The sequence below is a fragment of the Leuciscus leuciscus genome (assembly GCF_965113295.1).
Source record: "Leuciscus leuciscus genome assembly, chromosome: 16".
Classification (NCBI taxonomy): Eukaryota; Metazoa; Chordata; class Actinopteri; order Cypriniformes; family Leuciscidae; genus Leuciscus; species Leuciscus leuciscus.
The window spans coordinates 29,956,324-29,979,059 of record NC_138740.1 but is presented as its reverse complement, the minus strand read 5'-3'; the positions used below and the strand labels follow the sequence as shown (position 1 = coordinate 29,979,059).

The 22,736-nt window shown below is 36.9% G+C and overlaps 1 protein-coding gene across 1 annotated transcript in view; it reads right to left on the bottom strand.

Moving 5' to 3' along the window:
• Window positions 1-22,371, bottom strand: part of rtknb (rhotekin b) — a 35,846-nt gene extending 13,475 nt beyond the window's left edge. The window contains exons 1-10 of the mRNA XM_082140501.1: window positions 22,049-22,371; window positions 18,043-18,242; window positions 16,245-16,300; window positions 16,100-16,153; window positions 15,887-16,004; window positions 15,317-15,559; window positions 14,291-14,385; window positions 13,974-14,080; window positions 13,748-13,876; window positions 13,339-13,501 (exon numbers count right to left, since the gene is read on the bottom strand). Of these exons, the coding sequence (XP_081996627.1) occupies window positions 13,339-13,501; window positions 13,748-13,876; window positions 13,974-14,080; window positions 14,291-14,385; window positions 15,317-15,559; window positions 15,887-16,004; window positions 16,100-16,153; window positions 16,245-16,300; window positions 18,043-18,242; window positions 22,049-22,162 (1,279 nt within the window). The 5' untranslated portion in view covers window positions 22,163-22,371. The remainder of the gene's footprint in view (window positions 1-13,338; window positions 13,502-13,747; window positions 13,877-13,973; window positions 14,081-14,290; window positions 14,386-15,316; window positions 15,560-15,886; window positions 16,005-16,099; window positions 16,154-16,244; window positions 16,301-18,042; window positions 18,243-22,048) is intronic.
• Window positions 22,372-22,736: the final 365 nt, after the last annotated feature.

Here is a 22,736-nt window from a genome sequence, read left to right as displayed (position 1 = left end):
ACAATGCTCCAAAAAAGATCTTCTACATTCAAAAAGGCGTTATTATGCACTAGGGGTGAAAAATTGCTCTGTGTCAAATGAATTGACAAACGTTACATACATAGTGTGTAAAATATTCAAAAATATTAACTCCAAAACTGTTTCTGCTTATGCAACAGGTAAGGCAACGTGATTTTAGACCCATCTGTACTTTCTTTATTAAAAAATAAATAAATAAATCAAATCATTTTTTTATTTTATTAATCATAATAAGTTATTTGTTTAATTCTCCTTGTCTTCATTTCTGTTGTTTAGTGGAACTGAAGTATGTTACCGAACCCACCCATTTCTATCAACTGCTGTCAAACCAGAACAAAGAAAGTGTTGTTCTCTGTGACATAATTCTGTGATAAATCTATGTATTGATTAAGTTTGGAAATACAGGCCAAACTGAGGTGATGCCAGGCTAGATAATACACCACAAATAGTACAAATGTTTGTGATTTTTTAAATAATGTAAAAAGAATGAAAAATATAAAAATAATTCTACAGTAAAAAAGGGAATTGCTTAACCTTACCATATAGAGTGATATACAGTATATATAATATATATAATATATAATAATAATGTATATATAGAATATATACTATACTCTAAAATACTGTAAAAATTTGGGTTTTTGGAAGGAGAATTATGAATATCATATAACCTACAGTGAAAATCTGACGATGTACTCACAAAAAAATGTCACAATGTTGTTTTTTTTACATTTTTAGTTTAAAAATGTATTAAATAGTTGTATGAGTCATCTTATAATGTACAGTGAAAAACATTAAAAGTATGGAATATAGCAGCACAAATAGCTAAATAGGACTAAAATACATTTTTGTTTCCGCCACACAAAAAAACAAACAAAAAACAAGTATTGCGACTTTATCTCACAATTCTGACTTTATTTCTTGCAATTGCAAGTTTATATCTTGCAATTCAGACAACAATTCACAGAATTGTGAGTTATAAATTCACAACTGCGAGAAATAAAGTCAGAATTGTGATATATAAACACGCAACTGTGAGAAAAAAATCTTGTAAATTTCTCGCAATCGCAAGTTTATATCTCATAATACATGACTAGAATTGTGAGGTATAAAATTGCAATTGCGAGGGGGAAAAAGTCAGAATGTGTTTAAGGGCCCTATCTTGCACCCAGCGCAACTGACTTTGTACACCGACGCATGTATCATTCCTATTTTGCACCCGACGCACAGCGGACTTTTCCCTCCACAGGCGCACGTCGGTAAATTAGGGAATAAACTTGCGCTACCGGGGGCGGTTCAGCGGAAAGAGGAGGCGTGTTCCGGCGCAAATGGACCCTGGTGCTATTTTGCAGTTCCAGAAAACAATTCCGCCACAGACCAGGAAAAACTTAGTCTAAAGTCAGTGGTGCTTTTTCAGTGGCGCGTTCAGATGCTATTTTAAGGGCGCATGCTTGGTCATAATGTAGCGTGTGCACAACGCGCATACACTTTGCTTCTCTCATCTACACAGACGCAGCAGTTGACATTTTTGCAAACCATACTTAATTACAAGGAAAAATATTCCACATGAAGGAAATCATTGTGGTGTCCATGAAGATGTGAAAAAATAGGCATAAATCTAGCTTACACATTTACCAAAATTATTATACGCCTGTTTAACCTAAGCTTATTTGGGTGGGTTTCTCCCATCCGCATACAATGTCTTTTACGTCCCTGACGAGAACGTCGGTCTCCTCTGCTGTGAACTGCTCCTGGCGTGCGCTTGGCAAATTCGCCGTTATAATAGCAATCCGCCATGGAACAAGCGCGCCTGCTCTTAAAGGGAATGTGAGATGACGCTCTGATTGGTTTATTTCACATTACGCCCAAACCACACCTATGAGTAATGTAGCTACTTCAGACCAACCCCTTTTAGATTTGCGTCGGGATCCGCCCACAAAGTTACTTGCGTTTCGCGTTTGATAATTGCCTTTCAGATCGTTAAAATAGGGCCCAAAAAGTTACAATTACCTTTCTTATTCCGTGGCGGAAAGAAACTTCTATAGTAATCCCAGCAGGCAGTTTTTTTTACTGAAATTAAACAAGACTATCGTACTGTGTTTTGGACAACAAAATCTGCATCTTATTAAAAACTGTTTCATTATCATGTTACAAAGTGTGTTGAGTAAGCAAGCACTGTTAATCAAGCATGACGTTAATGCATTTAGAAAACAGAACTTTGTGTCAGAGATTTCAATGATGCATGTACTGTAAAAACAGACATATCTGCAAGTGTTTTGCCATAATATTACATTTCACTTATGATTAATTCTTTAATAGGGGGGGGGAACTATTTCCTTGTAATGCTTGACATTAAAACTTCCTTGTAAAATTGTGTTATTCCAGTAGTGTTCTATTAAAACCTGTTTTGCCACCTGATGATGAATTATCTCCTTTGATCACCCATTTTAACACATCCACCCACATCTATCTGTGTTTCTCTTTTGTTCAAGAATATAACTTGGTGCAAGGTTGGCTAACTGGCAATAGTTTGTATCTTTCCAAATGCGGCATTACTGAAATCACTGTGGGCGAAATGGTATTCGGAATCAAAAGGAAAGTTCAAAAGTGAATCTTAAAATGCATTTGATTTCTTCTGATACAACAGCGACAATCTTAAAATATGACTTTTATATGAATAACCCCATTACATTTACATTTACATTTATTCATTTAGCTGACGCTTTTATCCAAAGCGACTTACAATTGCTAATTATGTCAGAGGTCGCACGCCTCTGGAGCAACTAGGGGTTAAGTGTCTTGCTCAGGGACACATTGGTGTCTCACAGTGGATTCGAACCCGGGTCTCTCACACCAAAGGCATGTGTCTTATCCATTGCGCCCCCCCCCCCCCTTTAACCCCATTAAATAATCAATTGTGATGGACAATATTTGAAAAGAATAGACACACTTAATTGCAAAATGGATTGCTATGAAATTATCTAATTGATTGACAACAAAATATTATAATTCATATAAAACTGAATCTATTTTATTATATAGAAGTAACACTCCAAATTCTTGATCACTTGTTGTTTGTATTGCAGTCTTGTATTTCAAGTGGCCTATGTGTTCAGGAATGTAGGCAAAGCAGTGCTGAACAAGTATGCCATTGTTCTTTGTCTTGCCTAGGTTTTGGTATAAGATAGTTTTGGGGAAGATCTCTTATGAATGCAGTTCCTGAATCAAATTTACATATTGACAGCCAACGAATAATTAATACATTTCATAGCAATCGATTATGCTTGCCCATTCTTTTCAAATATTGTCCATCACAATTATTTAATGGAATCATTCATTCTTTCTTTCTAAACTAGAGCCTTTTCTCTCTTTTAAGACTTTGAAAGAGTAATTCATATTTTTATATCATCAAGCTTAGACTACTGCAACTCACTGAACTGTGGAATGAACGCCACTTCCTTGGCCCATCTCCAGTTGGTCCAAAATGCATCCGCAAGACTCTTAATGGGCCACTTATATTACTTCTGTGTTAGCATCATTACTGTTACAATGTTTTAATCAACAAGCAGAGTTATAAGGCAATTACTAATTTTCATTCTATGATCATGAGGTAAAAAGTGACCAGACTTTTTGGTTACACTTTATTTCGATTGTCCACTTTAGACATTCTACTAATTATAAGTTACTTTGCAACTACACGTCAACTAACTCATCAGAGTATTAGTAGACTGTAGTAGACTTTTAGGTTAGGGTTTGGGTTAGTAGAATAAGTTTACATGTAGTTGCAAAGTTGTCAGTAGAATGTCTGTTGGAGGAGCATCAAAATAAAGTGTTAGCAGATATTAAGCAGACAATCTACTAGCTCGACTATCTGCTTGAAATTAAGTTTTTGCTCACCAGCCACTGTGATTAGTAGTTTTCCAAAGATACTAGCCACTCACTGGCCACAATTTTGACATTGATACCATGGAAAAACTGCCATATAGATATATTTTAATATGATCTCATAATTTGGACCTTAAGACCTCACGCACAGATGCATTATACACATGCATTTTCTTTCTCAACTGTTTACGTTCACTTAAAACATGACTGTGTTTACGTGAATACTCACCAAGACCGGCATTTTGACATTATTTTGCAAAATGACATTATTTGCAGCGAAAAAGAACTCAGTACTGAGAGGCGGGTTTACGTGCACGCACTTTACTCATTTGGGAATGTGTAAAATGATGTGCAATATGCACAATCCCACGCTGAAATTCAAACCCTGTAACACCAAAAATATTCCTCCGGAGCAAACGAAACAAGTGAGTGAGGGGAGGCGGGTTTGTGTGGCAATTCACTCTCAGAGATATGAGAGAGCGAGAAAGTACAGCTGGTATCGTGTATCTATTCTGCGAAAAATTTGTATTGGAAGCAGATACTTCAATATCGATGTGTATCAAAATCGATATTTTTGACAACATTGCTCTTAATTTATTATTTCAGATGCCTTTTTAAAAGACTACAATTGAAAAAAAAATATATCATAATTCAGTGACTGCGTTATACGCCACTGCTGAAATCCACCCGCATTTGGCCGGTTGGCGGTGTAAATGTCAAGCCCTGACTACTCTAATGACAGTTAGTTGGCATGTAGTTGCAAAATTACTTATAGTCTAATGTGGACCATCAAAATAAAGTGTTGCAACTGACCGAAACTGTTGGGGAAAACAGCAAAGCGATAGCAACACATAAAAAGGCAAAGTAAACACCCCCAAATGAAACTATGAGTTGGAACATTCTGTCAGGTTGATGTCACCTACAGCAACAATGCAGCCTATATATCAGGCATTGCAGAAATATTTTGAAGATAATATGTAAAAAAGAATTCAGGTGATTGTCAAAATTTGTCCACATACCAGTAGTTGAGTGACACCTGATTTTAGTAGCCACTGGGAAATAAAAATGTACAACATTCAGTAACATTCCTTGTCAAGTTTAAAACCCTCACACTACTTTGACAAAGGGAAAATATCTTCACCTTCTTCTGAGGCTTAACAACAGACAAAAGATTTAAACGGCATATTGACAGGACAAGTCATACTCTAAAAACCTAGACATTTTGTAACAAGCATTGCATCAAGCTGGCATAACAAACGTCTGCTAAAAAAAACTAGAACAAATCCATTCAAACAAATTATTGAAGGGATAGTTTTTTATCGTTTTTTTTTATTTATTTTTTATGATACATGAAACAAAACCTATATCCATAACATTACCCCCCCCAAAAAAAACCAAAACCCAAGAAAAACAACAACACGCAATTCAGACCTCACTTATAGCTGTACTAATCCTTAATATAAAATCTAAAATAAGGAATGTCATTGCAATTAATTTGCAATAAGAGAAGGTAAATGCTCCAGAAAAGATCCCAATTTTTTTCCAAAAGTCTTTCCTAACATTGAAAAGGATTTTCTCAGGGTTGCAATATGAAATGAGTTCATTGATCCACTGTTTTCTTGATGGAGAATGAGTCGATTTCCAGTTCACTAATATATATTTTTATTCCCGCAGTTCCTGCCAACAGTGTGAAATACTTTTTATGATGAGAGGAGCCTAATAAATCAGTTTCCCCTAATATCCAAATTCTAGGATCATTACTTATTGGGATACCTATAATCTTTGACGATATACCAATTATATATTCCCAAAAGTCATTCAAAACAGGACAATTCCAAAGCATATTGAGTAAATCGCCTTCAGACGTTTTACACCTTTGACATTTTGCAGATATATCAGTACTTAACATGTGAAGTTTCTGAGGAGTATAATATGTTCGATGCAGAATAGTCAATTTGATTTGTCTATGTTTGGTAGATATTAAAATAGTCTGCATTCTTTCCATAACACACTCCCACTCCACCAGATCATTTACATTTACATTTAGTCATTTAGCAGATGCTTTTGTCCAAAGCGACTTACAATTTAGGACTAAATTAAGCGAGTCATCGTGAAGAGGCAAAAACAATGCAAGAAGTGCTCAAAATACGAAGTTCAGGCATTGTTCAGAGTAGCATAAGCCCGACAAGGGAGGATTAAAGGAAAGGGAAAGAAATGTTGTTGTTTTTATGAGGTTAAGTGCTCACGGAAGAGATGAGATTTCAGTTGTCTTTTGAATGTTGCCAGGGATTCTGCATTCCGGATGAGGGTGGGGAGAGCATTCCACCACCATGGAACCGTGAATGAGAATGTTCTGGAAAGTGATTTTGTGGCTCTCTGTGATGGTACCACGAGACGTCGCTCACTGACTGATCGTAGGCTTCTGGTAGGGATGTAGACTCATAGGAGCGAGTGAAAGTAGGAGGGAGCTGAGCCTGAGAAAGATCTGTAAGCAAGCGTCAATGCCTTGAACTTGATGCGAGCAGCGAGTGGTAGCCAGTGCAGAGAGATGAACAGAGGAGTGACGTGGGCCCTTTTTTGGCTCATTGAAGACAAGACGAGCTGCAGAATTCTGAATCATTTGTAGAGGTTTAGTTGCACATGATGGAAGTCCAGCCAGAAGAGCATGCAGTAATCAAGCCTAGATATGACCAAGGCCTGGACGAGAAGTTGTGTTGCATGCTCAGTTAGGTAAGGTCTGATCTTCCTGATGTTGTGCAGTGCAAACCTGCATGATCGAGCTGTCTTTGAAATGTGGTCTGTGAAGGTCAGCTGGTCATCCAATATTACTCCAAGATTTCTGACCGACCTTGATGGGGTGATTGATGCTGAATCTAGCTGGATAGTGAAGTTGTGCTGTAGAGACGGATTGGCAGGGAGGCAGAGAAGCTCAGTCTTTGCCAGGTTGAGCTGCAGGTGATGTTCCTTCATCCATGGGGAAATGTCCACCAGACAGCTTGAGATCTGTGGAGCTACTGTGGGATCATCTGGTTGAAATGAGAGGAGGGGCTGTGTGTCATCAGCATAGCAATGGTAAGAGAAACCATGTGCCTGTATGATGTGTCCCAGTGATGTTGTGTAGATGGAGAAGAGGAGGGGTCCAAGAACTGAACCCTGAGGAACCCCTGTGGTCAGTTGATGTGTTCTGGATACCTCGCTGCTACCTGTGAGATAGGATTCAAACCAGTGGAGCGAAGTTCCTGTGATGCCCAGTGATGAGAGGGTGGACATAAGGATCTGATGATTCACAGTGTCGAAGGCAGCAGACAGATCCAGGAGAATGAGAACTTAAGATTTGGAAGCAGCTTTTGCGATCCGTAGGGCTTCTGTGACCGACAGTAATGCAGTCTCAGTTGAATGCCTTCTTGAAGCCGGATTGGTTGACATCCAGCTGGTTGTACAAGAAGACAAGAAGGATGTTACTTGGTTGAAAGCAACTCGTTCAAGTGTTTTCGCAATGAATGGTAGGAGAGAGACAGGTCGGTAATTCTCTACAAGTGATGTGTTTAATGTTGTTTTTTTAAGAAGTGGAGTTACCAGAGCCTGCTTGAATGCAGTAGGGAAAATGTCAGTATGGAGGGATGAGTTGATGATGAGTGAGATCATATGTACAGTCAAGATCTCCTTCCCACCTCTGCTTCAAGATTACGTTGTCAAATGGCTTAAAATTATTTTGTTAATGTGCTGTATCCTATAGAAGCAATACCTTTAGGGGAGGACACAATCTTGTTAAACATAACATTTTCAAATGGCGACATTGTTGGAATTTTAGGAATTTTGACCCAATGTCTGACTTGGAAATATTTGAAGAAATCATGTTTTGGGATTTTTTTTTTCTGGGATAGCAATTCAAAGCTCATTAAAGAGTCATTGGCATACAAGTCTTCCAGTGTCTTTATATCTTTACTTGCCCATGCTTTTAGGGTACTATCAGCAATACCAAGAGGTATAATAGGGTTATCCAGAAACTTTTTTGCTAATGTCCTCTTTGCCCTGATGGTCAAAATGGGGATTTTCAATTCTTTAGCTATTTTCTTACAACCACTTTCTATTTTGTGATGCTCAACAATCTTTTGATGCATGTCAGAACTATATTCTTTGGTTTTACTCATTGTGATGATGGATGATTAAGGGAATTTGGCCTTTGTGTTTCCTCATGTTTAAACTAAAAATAGCCAGACAATTTCATGTTCCTAGTCACCCTGGTGTGCTAAAAAAAAAGGTAATAATGGGAATATACTTCAGAGATATTTAAGTCATAAAAAATTCTAGAGGTGACAATAATTATAAAAAATATTTCCCGTTCTGTGCGCCCTCTCAATTGTCGGAGGAGATCTCTGGGCGCCGAGGATCTCTGGGATAATGTGTTCCAGAAACTAAACCATATTGCATCCCTCTGATTTTTCCGGTAAGTTAACAATACGAATGTTAGATCCCCTGCTTCTTTAAGGTAGGAGACCTCCTCACTATACTGTCAAAGAGCACCGTCCTTCGGATGAGACGTAAAACCGAGGTCCTGACTCTCTGTGGTCATTAAAAATCCCATGGCATTTCTCGTAAAGAGTAGGGGTGTAACCCCGGTGTCCTGGCCACATTCCACCCATTGGCCCTTACCAATCATGGCCTCCTAATAATCCCCTTACATTGAATTGGCTCTATCACTCTCTCTCCTCTCTCCACCTATATCTGGTGTGTGGTGTGCGCACTGGCGCCGTTGTACTGTGGCTGCCGTCGCATCATCCAAGTGGATGCTGCACACTGGTGGTGGTTGAGGAGAGATCCCCTGATATGATTGTAAAGCGCTTTGGGTGTACAGTAGTACATATGAAAGCGCTATATAAATGCCTGATTCTATTCTATTCTATTCTATTCTATTCTATTCTATTCTATTCTATTCTATTCTATTCTATTCCTTCTTCAACCAACTGACTTTCGAAACGAGTGTCTCTCAAGTCATCCTCTGTGGCGCTTACTCTAGCTTCCACCTCGACCATCTGTTCAGATAATGTTGTCATAGAGGTTTCGATACGGGTCAATTTGGACTGAATGTCAATGGTCATCCTGTAATTTTTTTGGCTAATGTCCTCTTTTGCTGGCTTTGATCTCCTTCCACAGAGTCTGTAACAATACTTCACCTTCCACATCTTCGGCCATACTGGTTAGCGTTTCGAGGTTGTTAGCTTCGGGAGTGTAGCTAATCGTCGTGTTTTACTTCCTTTTCGGCGTAATTTGTGTTCTGTCATAAACAATAATGAATTTCCAGATACTTAATAGGCTCAAAATTCTTCCAGTTAGGGAGATTAATGAAGGATTTTTGACGAATAATATAGCTAATCAGAGGAGCTCACTAAAGCATGTCTATCCTCACCGCCTGCATCACGTGGCCCCCCCAAAAATACATTTTGATATTATTTATCTCATGATACCTCAAGTGTACTGGTATTTTTCTGTGAAACACAAAATAACTAATTTAGAGGATGCTTTTTCTCATACAATGACAGTTCAAAGTAACCGCGGCTGTTTCAGTAATCACAGCTCCAAAAATCCTGAACTAGTTCTATGGATAAGACTGAAGATTCTTAAAAATATTACGTCAACAACAAAAGTCATATAATAAGCCGAATTTCAATTTCGTTTCCTCAGTTTAACTAAGTTCAGCGACAAAACTCGTTGACCCTACTTATTTACGGTTTGTTGTACTTTTTCATGCTCTCGTTCTCCTCCATCATTTCATCACCCATGAAGAACGATTAGGGAAAAATCCAGTTTGGTAGGTTTTTTTATGTCAGTGATGATAACACTTGTCCTTCAAGTGCATCAGTTCCTCATTCCCAAAAAAGTGGCCATGCGCATGCAAATACAGTAAGAATGCAAACACGTGCAATTACACGTTTACATTTATGCAATTATAACTTGTTTATCACCCCTAAAAAAAGATCATCAAAACCTCCCTGTTCTACCTTTTTATTCCATTATAATTTTCTCAGGCCAAACTGTTATAAACTAAAACCATATCTAACTGTCTCAGTCACTGTACAGTTGTGGTCAGAATTAATGGCACCCCTGGTAAATATGATCAAAAATGACTGTAAAAAATAAATCTGCATTGTTTCTCCTTTTGATCTTTCATTAAACAACTTTGCAAAAATCTAATCTTTCATTGAAGTAAAATTGAAAGTGCAGGGGAAATCACATTATGAAATAAAGGTTTTTCTCCAAAACACATTGGCCACAAATATGGGCACCCTTTTATTAAATACTTTTTGCAATCTCCTTTTGCCAAGATAACAGCTCTGAGTTTTCTCCTATAATGTCTGATGAGTTTGGAGAACACCTGACAAGAGATCAGAGACCATTCCTCCATACAGAATCTCTCCAGATCCTTCAGATTCCCAGATCCATGTTGGTGCTTCTCCTCTTCAGTTCAGCCCACTCATTTTCTATATGGTTCAGGTCAGGGAACTGGGACGGTCATGGCAGACGCTTCATTCTGTGCTCATTGACACATTTTTGTGTTGATTTTGAGTTTGTTTTGGATCATTGTCCTGATGGAAGATCCAGCCACGGCCCATTATAAGATTTCTAGCAGAAGCCGTCAGGTTTCGATGTTATATCTGTTGATATTTGATAGAATCCACGATGCCATGTATCTGAACAAGATGTCCAGGACCTCAAGTGGAAAAATATGCCCACAACATTAAAGATCCAACGGTATATTAAATTGTATACATGGGGTACTTTTTATCCTTGTGTGCACCAAACCCATGTAGCGAGTTTGCTGCAAAAAAGCAATTTTTTTTGTTTCATCTGACCACAGAACCCTGTGCCGTTTGAAGGTCCAATCGTGTCTGACAACTGAATTTGTTGGAGTTTGTTTTTGGATGAGCGAGAAGGATTGTTCTTGAAACCCTCCCAAACAACATGTGGGGATGTAGGGGTTGTTTGATTTTATTTTTTTAATTTTTTGGTAGGCTTCTGACCCCAAGACCCAAGACCTTCTTTATTATTGCACTGATGGTCAAAATGGGGATTTTCAATTCTTTAGCTATTTTCTTACAGACACTTTCTATTTTGTGACGCTCAACAATCTTTTGATGCACGTCAGAACAATCTTCTTTGGTTTTACTCATTGTGATGGATGGATGATTAAGGGAATTTGGCCTTTGTGTTTCCTCATATTTAAACTCGTGTGAAACAAGAAGTCATAGCCAGACAATTTCATGTTCCTAGTCACCCTGGTGTGCTAAAAAAAAGGTAAATATTAATGGGAATATACAGTACTTCAGAGATATTTTACTCGTAAAAAATTCTAGGGGTGACAATAATTGTGGCCAACGTGTTTTGGAGAAAAACATTTATTTCATAATGTGATTTTCCCCACACTTTCAATTCTTTTACTTCAATGAAAGGTTAGATTTTGCATAATATTTTAGAATAGAATAGAATGGAATGAGGCATTTATATAGCGTTTTCATATGTACTACTGTACACCCAAAGCGCTTTACAATCATATCAGGGGATGTCTCCTCAACCACCACCAGTGTGCAGCATCCACTTGGGCGCCAGTGCGCTCACCACACACCAGCTATAGGTGGAGAGAGGAGAGAGAGTGATAGAGCCAATTCAATGAAAGGGGATTAGGAGGCCATGATTGGTAAGGGCCAATGGGTGGAATGTGGCCAGGACACCGGGGTTACACCCCTACTCTTTACGAGAAATGCCATGGAATTTTTAATGACCACAGAGAGTCATTTTAATGAAAGATCAAAATGATAAACAATGCAGATTAATTTGTTACAGCCATTTTTTATCATATTTACCAGGGGTGCCATTAAGTCTGACCTCAACTGTATAACAATAAAGGTGTATTGTGTTCAAAGGCACTCTTTGCTCACTTTAGCTTTTTGCTTATTTCGCTAAGGAACTTAAAAAAGCGGTTATGTGAAAATAAGTCTAGTCTTTCTAGTCTTCACCTTCCGAGAAATAAATGCAGATTTCACAATAGAAAAGTCAGGCCTAACTGGTCTCAAAAACATGATGTCCCCAGAGCACTGCTCAATCAGACTCTAAGAAAACAGGACTGGATTCCTTTCAAAGTTCAAGGTCACGTGTACAAATTCTTGCATGTGCAATACCTTTTAAACTTTCACTAATTTTATACAGTCAATAAGTGAGCCTCTCATTTGTGTTTCTCTGGTAAAACACTGTGGCTCCTCCACCAAAATAAATCAATTTCTAAATTAATCGCTAAACTTAAAACAATTAAAATAAAATTGCCTTACTACGAAGGTAAACTTTATAATCGAGCCTTGCAAATTGAACTTTTGAGTGAACTTCCCATAAATACAGAAAATAATTTAGCATTATTCAATTACATAAGACTATATATAAAGAGTATACAATAAAAAGTACTAATGGGCATATGTCTTTCACTCACATTTCAACATATGAAGGCTGCAGTTCATAAACTGGTCTCATTTTGGGAACGGAAGAGAACAGGCCTGTGATCCCACCTCTGTTTTAGAGTGTACCTCCATCTTTAAAGGGGTCATCGGATGCCCATTTTCCACAAGTTGGTATGATTCTTTAGGGTCTTCATGTAAAGTGTGTAACATACTTTGGTTAAAATTCCTCAAAGGTTGTGTAACGGTGGTCAGACAGAGTTAAGGCACGCACTGAGATGAAAAGGGTATGTATGGACTTATCTAACTCTAGGGGATACGATGAATAAGCTAAAGTCCCAAAAAGTCAGCGTGTTCCTTTAAATGAAAATGAGCAACTGCTCACCCCACCCCTCGCTTCCGTAGGGCTTGTCGAAACAAGACTCGTAAAGTGCTGCCACGGTGCACAGTATACAAATGGCTGAGGGTGGAAATATGCAAATACAGGACAGTCTGTCAGCAGTCGTGGGCGGAGCATGAGCAATATGCATCATAAAAAAGGAGTGAATGGATTTTTTTCATTGTATGGTGGTTGTGTCCACACACTGCAAAGACACATTTATATGCAAACACCATATAAAAGTGAATTTTGCATCCGATGACCCCTTTAAGAGTGAGATTATCTGTGCCTGAAGCAAACACTGTGTATCAGAGAGAGTGTTGTTTCCCCTACAATAAGGAAATCTGGATAGTGATGAGGAGTAGAGCTTTGATTTTCTTTTCATTATTTCCTTATGGACATACCAGCGGTTGCATGTCAGCAAATGTTTACAATTTTTTTAATATATATTTATATATATATATATATATATAAATTCATATGTTTTTTTGATAGATAGATAGATAGATAGATATTAAATTTTTTTGTCATTTTGCAGAACTTATCTTCGCTTTAATATCTTTCTTGCTTTATTACTATTCTAGGAAGCTTATTAAGGACTATTCTGGTACTTACTCATGTCATAAAAATGCTGCCAGAAGGCTTCCATCCAGCTATGTGTGTCTTCAGGTGTGCGTGTGACAATTGTGTAAGTGGTCTTTTCCCCACACTGGTTGGTTATGGTGATACTCTGAGTATGTAGAACCGGATCTCTCTCTGTGGCACGCACACGAGTTTCCTAATGCAAGAATGCACACACTTAGTTTCAAGACCAGGTGTAAACAACAAATTCTGCATTTCATAAGCAGTGCCATGTAGTAAACAACTTTCAAAAGCATGTATGCTGTAATTCTGGATTGAAAGGCACGTGCAGCACGTTTCACAGCCTTTTCCTGGAATAACTCACATAACATAACTGCTTTGACCTAAATCCCCTCTGTTGACTAAAAGATGCCACTACAACTGATGCATTGATAATCCTCACCTTATTAATAGGAATAGTAAACACTGGTGTCTCTAAAGAGTCGGTATCATCTTGCTGCTGGTAACACTTCAAATCAGATCCATTCAGGACCCCGTAGACGTCTCTCCAGTCCTCAGGATCGGTCTCTGACTAGGGTACAAAAATAAATGAAAGCCGAATGAATAGGGAATTGGAAAATAATGCTCAATTATTTTTAATTACAATAATAAATTCTTTTTTTACATACCCGAATTCTGAGTTTTCCACACATGACATCTTGAGTCATACAGAGAGGCTGAGCCACGAGCTGACAGCACACATTACCATAGAGAGGCAACCAGAACGAAGAGTCCTCTGAAATACAGATGAAAACAGAAAACAAAGCGAGAACAGATCAAAAACAACAGATGGATGGATGGATCGTTAGAGATCTATTTAGATTTTAATTGACTTTTTTTTACAGATCCTAGATTTTCATTGTATTTCGCAGACTTTTGGACCTCATTATACGTAAAACACATATTTAATGGGTTCTGTGAACATTAAAATCAAGGGGTTTCTTACCCGTGTCTGATATAGTCAGGTCATGGGTTCGGAAAGAGTTCTGTACGTGGCACAGGGTCAGAGATGTATGGGCCAGGAGGTGATATTTAGGGCCCCTGAGGACAAGAGGTGGTATTGAGTTCTGATATTCAGTTCTCATAAAACTGCATTTAGAACATTTAGAACTGACAATAATACATTTTTTGAGTTGATGTACATAACACAATCAGAAAAACTTCATTTGAAAATAATCCAAAAACACTGTTGCATTTTTTTAATGAAGTGAAACCTTATAGGAGACATTTCAAGAAAACATGTCCAGGTCATATATTCAATGAAAAAAGTAAAATAATTTTCACTTAAACATATATTTTGCATATATTTTACAAAACAATTAATTATATTTTTGTACATTAAGATAAAAAAATACAAAAATTCTATGACAATTAAACAGCTGTCCACCCAAATTATTAATGGCCCCAGATATTTTATTATAGATATATAATTTTCATTAGGGTCAATGATGATTCTGTAGTGTAAAAAAAAAAGAGACAGTAAAATAAATATAAATATAATGATGTATAATTACAATTAAAATGATGAAATAATAAGAATGAAAAGAGATCAATTATTTTAAGTGGTGCTTTATTCTCATGAAAATGATGTCACAACATTTAATTTTTAATCCAGAGATGTTTTGAAATATGAGAAATGACCCAGACATGTTCTTGGCAGGCTTTATGAGATTCACCCTAAAAATGTTTAACTGGTTTCAACATCTTTCTCCATCCATCTCTTTCTTTTTCTCTGCTTTGCATTTTTGGCACTCGTCTCAGACAGACTGAAGGTGTGAAGGTGTGTCTGTTTGTGACTGACAGTTACAACAGATGCATCTGTTTATGTTTGTAAACTGGTTTTGGCAGATGCAGCCCCTTGTGTGAGACTGTTTCAACATGTAATGTTTTTCCAGTGAAATGTATCTGTGTGTACACAGATATGGTATATGAGATATTTCTATAGGTGATAGCATATATACTGCCACCTCACCGTACAGACAGAGCGGGCAACAGAACCGGTGATTCTCCTCCGGGCGAACTCCCTCCTCCCGAAACGGTTCTACTGCCATGGGAACTACAGGAAGCTGCCGTCTCCAAAGTTGCCATGAACTTCTTACTGGAGGCACTTCCCAGCCGGCTCAGTCTCCGAGAAGAGAAGCCCACACTGAACTCCTCCTCCACATAGCAGCTGTAGAGCTCCACCCGCAGGTCAAAGCCTGGAGGTGCGTCAGTGCTATCAACACAATATATGATGACTCAGAGAGGATATTTGACTTGAAAGATCATTATTATTTATAAAAAATTAAAATAAAATTTTTACAAACAGTTATATATATATATATATATATATATATACAATTATTTATTTAACTATTAAGATTTTTTTTGGTCAGAAATTATTTAAAAGCTACATTAATCAAGCATTATCACTAATAAATATGACATGATGAGATATTGACAATTTAAAGGACATTTTTGACATGAAAAAAAGAGTAAAAAATCAACAAGTGATCCATTCATTTTGGAGAAATAATAGGAAGTAAAAGGAAACGCATCTCACAATATCACTGGTTCATTGAAACAGATGTCTGTGAGCGTCCTGTCCACTATCACGAGATCCGTGTCGTGAATCTCTGAGCCCACCTGCAGCAGACAGAACACGGCACACTGGTGCAGCTCTGAACAGAGAAAAGAAGGACAGGAAGACAGAAAATATGTGGAAAAAAATAACGACAAAAATGACTTTGTGGGCTTATATATTTGTCAAACTCACCTCCTTTGTTTTTGAAATACTCTGAGTCTTTCCACATGAGAGGAATACGAATATCTGCGCATAAGCAAAGAAAAAAAAATCAAAGTAAATAAATATAGCCTACATAATGATGAGATGTTCCGTTTTTCTCTGTGTGTAACCCCACCTGAAATGGCTACTTTTCCAGTACAAGGTAATCGCTCAGACCCTCCATCAGATGACCTGAAACCATTCAATCAATGAATCAAAGGCTCTGTTCCAGACATAGGCACCATTTGAACTGCGCTTATAGCAAAACAATTACAACAGGTAGGCATCATAATGTTATACTTTTTCTTTTATTCTGTTCTTTTATCATTAACATTTATTATTTAAGCCAAAATCGGAGACAACATAGTATCTATCTATCTATCTATCTATCTATCTATCTATCTATCTATCTATCTATCTATCTGTCTGTCTGTCTGTCTGTCAAGTCAAGTCAAGTCAAGTTTATTTGTATAGCGCTTTTCACAATACAGATTGTATCAAAGCAGCTTCACAGTATTAAATTAAAATAATACAACAAAGTTTTTTTTTTCAAGAGGAATTTATTGATTGATAAAATTAAATTAAATATCCCCAAAATATCCCCAACTGAGCAAGCCAAAAGCAACAGTGGCAAGGAACCGAAAAACTCCATCAAGTGACCTAATGGTGTCCTAAAACTCCATCAGGTGACCTAATGGAGAAAAAAAAACCTTGGGAGAACCCAGGCTCAGTCGGGGGCCAGTTCTCCTCTGGCATTTATGAGCTAGAGGCCAGATTGTAGTTTGAACTGTAGGATTATATGAATGCCTGGCTGAAGAGATGCGACTTTAATCTAGTTTTAAACTGGGAGAGCGAGTCTGAGCAACGAACAGTATCAGGAAGACTATTCCAGAGTTTTGGAGCCAAATGTGAAAATGCTCTCCCTCCTTTGGTGGTTCTGGATATCCTAGGTATGACCAAAAGCCTTGAATTTAGTGATCTTAAAGAGCGCGATGGATTATAGGGCGATAGAAGATCCGTTAAATAGACTGGAGCTAAGCCGTTTAGGGCTTTATAAGTCAGTAGCAATATCTTATAATTAATACGGAGCTTTATAGGTAACCAATGCAGTGATGATAAAATCGGTGTTATATGATCATATTTTCTTGATCTCGTAAGAACTCTAGCGGCGGCATTTTGGACTAACTGTAGCTTGTTTATTGAGGATGTAGGACAACCAGCTAATAAAGCATTACAGTAATCCAGTCTCGAGGTCATGAATGCATGGACTAACTTTTCTGCATCAGAAACTGATAGCATATTACGTAGTTTAGCAATGTTTCTAAGGTGGAAAAAGGCTGTTTTTGTAACGTATGAAATATGATTTTCAAAAGACAGGTTGCAATCGAGTATAACACCCAGGTCTTTTACTGTAGAGGATAAAGTAACAGGACATCCTATGATGTTAAAGTTGTATTGTGCGAGGTTTTGTGGGCGGTTTTTTTGAACCGATAAGTATTACCTCTGTCTTGTCTGGATTTAATAAAAGAAAATTACGCGTCATCCAATCTTTTATATCTTTAACACACTCTGTCAATTTGGAAAATTTAGCGTTTTCATCCGGCCGTGATGAAATATATATTTGAGTGTCATCAGCATAACAATGGAAACTAATTCCATGTTTCCTTATAATATTTCCAAGTGGCATCATATATATTGAGAATAACAGAGGGCCTAACACAGATCCCTGCGGCACTCCATAGTTTACTGGAGTTATGATCGATTTTTCTCCATTTAAATAGACAAAATGGTAGCGGTCAGATAGGTATGATTTGAACCAGCTTAGTGCTTGTCCTTGAACACCAGTATAATTTTGTAGACAGTTGGTCTGTCTGTCCAACTTCACTCCAACTCACTATACTTCAATACCCCAGCCCAAAGACTCAGAGATATACCTTCGTCCTGCTCTCTGCATAGCCTGGGCTTCCTTCATGCGCTGCAGCTGGGTCATGAGGGCCAGTATGCGGCTGTTGGATGTGAGGAGAGTCTTGGAAGCCTCCAGAGCCTGTTCTCTCTGAGAACATGCAGCTATAAGCTTACAGGTCCCTTCTCTGATCCTCACCTCCCTCTCGATCTGCTTCTGAACCTCACAGTCCTGCAGATTGATGGAGAAAGAGACAAGAGTAGTCATAACCTTAGACAGTTAACCCAAACCATTCACTGACCGTCTGATGCATATTAAAGCAAACAAACAAACAAACAAAAATGGAAGAAGTTGGCTGATATATCAGTGTTTTTTTTTTTATAGTTTATTTTTAGGTTTTTAGGTTTTAATGTAAATTTTTGTTACATTTTGAGTAATTATGTAATCTGCTTTTGTCATTTTATCCATTTAGGTTTAATTGATTTTTATTTCAGTTTTAGTTTTTATTTATTTCCAGTTTATAATTTTTCGTTTAGATTACGTTTTTTGCCTAATGTTTATTAATTAAAAGTTAATTTTATTTCAGGTTTATATCAAGAAAGTTTTCAGAAAAGTTTTTAATGGTTTTAGTTTTAATTAACGAGGTATAGGCCTATATATACACACACCACACGCATATATATATATATATATATATATATATATATATATATATATACACATACACACACACACACACACACACACATATAGGCCTATACATCGTTAACTATATAACAATAAAACGTGTATAATACAAAAATAAATAAATATTTAATAATACAAAATAAATAAAATGCAGCAAGGAAAAGATTATACTATATGGTCTAAGACCTACTTTACTTTTTGAACTCTCTTTATCTCCGGAAAATCCTCCTCCTAAACTAGACACATACCGACAGCGCTTTCAGTGGGTTTAAGCTTGGATAAGCCATGATCTAAGGCTAAGCCCTCATAGCCCTGAACCCCAAAAGCATGTCTTTTGTCTCATGTAATTAAGTTCAGTTAAGCTGAAGCAATATGGATATTTAGCTTTACCTCGAGAAAGTGCAATTCAGGGTTATTTTGAAGTATTTTAAGCCATTTGTATAGATTAGCATGAGATGTGTTGTTAAATGGGGTTAATTTTGTCACATGCCCAGCTTACTCGAATTAACTCGCTTGTGGAATTGACCAAAAATTAACCTTGTTAGTTGCATTTGAATAAACTGTCAGTTTAAATATAAATAATATTTGTTGCAATTACTTTCTTAGTATTTAACATCTTAAAAGCAGTGCTGTTATAATGTTATAATTAAAGATAGTTTTCATTAATTGAAATAAAGCTGCTTAAAATACTATAAAATATAAACATCAGATTCAAAACTTAAGCTTTAAAACTTAACAAAATAAGAAATGTTGCCTTGGCAACTAATTGAAATAAATTAAGTTGGAGTTGAAAAATTTAAATAAATTAAAAGATATATCAAAAAACAAAACAAAAACTATTTAAAATGACAAAAGCATTTATCAAAATTACTAAAGCCAAAATGAAAATTGAAAATATAAAAATAAAAGCGAACTGAAAATACGAATACTGTACATAAAAATAAAAAAAGACTAAAATAACACAGCACTGAGATTCTTCCTAATGTGTCAGAAAAACCACAGCCTCATAACACACACTCGAGAGCTCTGAAAACATTCAGCCAGCAAGAAACACAAAGAGCTAAACGGCGCTAAAACAAAACTCTCTGTTTGTTTTCTATTTCTGTACTGTTTACGGTCTGCATATAGTGAGCCAGTAAAATACCTCTTTAATCTGTCCACATCCTCTCAAATGTGACGTAAAGAGCCACGGTTATGTAAGAGTTGAAAGGGAGTGATATAAGTGTGTGTTTTATAATCACCATAAATAACTGCATATGTATGTTAATAAGAAATCTGAGGGTTTATCAATCCGGAACAAATTATTTATGCATAAAAATCAAACGAATTAAAGGAATTAACCAATGTAATTATCAATTTACACTGTCCTCAAACCACAACTGAAAATGTGTCAAAGGATAAAAAAAAAAAAGGATTAGGCCTAGATAATGTGGACAGTTTAATGGTTGGTATGGACTGTAACTTCATGAGTTTCTATACTTTCTGAGTATAGGGGATTTTGATTCTGGATTCTTGATTCTTTTATGTTTAATTATGAAGTTCCTAGACTCAAATAATAATGTCAGTGTGATTTATGATGCATGATTTATATTGTATTAATGACGGCCAGTTCTTAATTGTGCATTTAAAGGAATCGTTCATCTATAGATGAAAATTGTCATCATTTGATGCATTTCTACTGCATGCTATATGGCTTCAGGTTCAAAAGACTTGAAATATCTTGCATAATTTACTAAATGACTTTTAATTAGGGGCTTCACAGCACACGTCCTCGTTCACTTTTATTATACTGAAAAGAGTGCTCAAAATATTCTTTAGAAATTCTCTTTTTGTGTTACACAAAAGAAAGCAAGCCATACAGGTTTAAAGTGACATGAGGGCGGGTAAATGATGCCTAAGTGTTCAGTTACAAAAAAAGCACTTACTGAAGATTGATCTCGGCACACTTCCAAAGAATAGGACGTGTGCATTCGCTCTAAAATGATTTCTCCCTGACTAATAGTATGCTGCTGCTTACTCAATGCCTGGCCGCTCTGTTGACAATCAAGTAGTGACATGAAATACCCTCAGGATCACGTCTATGTGTGAGAACGATTACAGCAAATTGGCTGATTGTATAGCTCCAAAATCCTGTTTAGAAAAACTGAAGTAGGCTAATAGAACTGTCAGTGCCGTTGTCATAAAGCATGTTTGATGTAAAGTTAGGAATTCAAAGCCAGAGGAAAGTTTTATTGCTCAGAGCGCTCAGTTACTGGATCATTTTTCTTTTTGCCAACAGTTAGTTTAAACAGATACAAATGAGACAAGTGTTGCTATAAAATGAGTGTGGATAGCAATGCTCAGATAATTTGATCTCTGAGAAATGTTGTGTATTGAAATGTTGTTACTTTTCTGAAACTAGAGACACGTGTGAGATTACTGCCGAGGAGGAGGGGGAAAAAACATGAAAGAGATTCTTGAATACACAAGGCTATAAAAAAAAAAAAAGTCAATCTTTAAATCAGTCTAGAAAAAAACACTGATTTTACAACAACAAAAATATCTAAAATCAACAGTATGCTTTGTAAATGGAAGAATGAGTCTAGGATTAATGCATAACTATGCAATATGTCAGTGAATATATGATTTAAAGGGATAGTTCACCTAAAAATCTAAATTCTGTCATTACTCACCCTCAAGTTGTTCCAAACCTGTATGCTTTTCTTTCTTCTGCTGAACACAAAAGAAGATATTTTGAAAAATGGTTGACTGACCCTATTGACTTCCATAGTATTTTTTTCTCCATACTGTGGAAGTCAAAGGAGTAGGCCTACTGTTTGGTTATCGAAATAGCTTATTTTGTGTTCAGCAGAACAAAGAAATTCATACAGGTTCGGAAAAACTTAGGGTGAGTAGCCTAAATTATGATATAATTTTCATTTTTGGGTGAACTATCCCTTTAACAATACGACATAATGCCGTCTGATCCATGTTTTATTACTTCATGTAATAAATAATTACACAATAGCCTTAGATAGTGAATCCAAACTCCAACACAATCATGCACACTAAAATCAGATTTTACCAAATAGACTAGATTGAAATCCAATGGAAACTTTTGCCCTTCGTAGTAGCCATATAATAATCCTACTGTATATAAAATTGTCTCATTTCCTCACGTAGAATACTACTAAAGCATTTTACTTCTGAGGACATGTTGATAGGCCTATATACACATACAATAACTCCACAAAGTCTCCTGGGATGTGAATGAGCAACATCTGAGCAATAAAATTGAGCTTTTTCGGTAGTGTTGTGATAAGTTTGTGGCGGTTCTGCACATGCGCAGGTGCGCTGCTGCGGTCTCTCACCTGAGCGGAATCCTCCAGCACACTCAGGCGGAATCGGCCTCTCTTCACCTCCATCTCCATCGCGGATCCGCGGGCCACAGTGGCTCTGGAAGTTTGGTTCCTGCAGAACATCATTGTTCTATGTTGAAAATCCAACTCAAGGAACCATCCGAAGCGACTGTTTACTAAGTGAAACTGCTAAATTAAAATAAAGATAAATCCCGGCCCAAATGTATAAATATATGCCTGAAAGGCGCCATTAGTATATTTATTCTAAAATCCTGCTGGACATGTTGAAACAACTATGGAAAACGGGGTGTTTTCCCTCTGTTCGTGGTATGGGTGGCGCCTATTGTGAACACACTGAAACAGCGCCACCATTGTCGTTTAACTTTGGGAGGGACTTTTTATTCCGCCAGGGGGCGATTGATGGCTCAAAAAAACGAATCCTCCATTAAAACGCATTCAAATTTCATGACATATTTTTGATAATTTGAAACATATACACGCTAAAACGAATCATCATTTGAATCTATTAACTCTTAATATTAATTGCTGACATCTACAAATCGAAACCCCCACCAATAATAACAAAACAATCACGTAGTAAATAAGCGAGTAGCCTATATAATGAATCCATTTTCCAAACCGTGTTTCTGTCTTAACTTACACCTATAATGTGTGTTTATATTGGGACTTTTTTAAACTG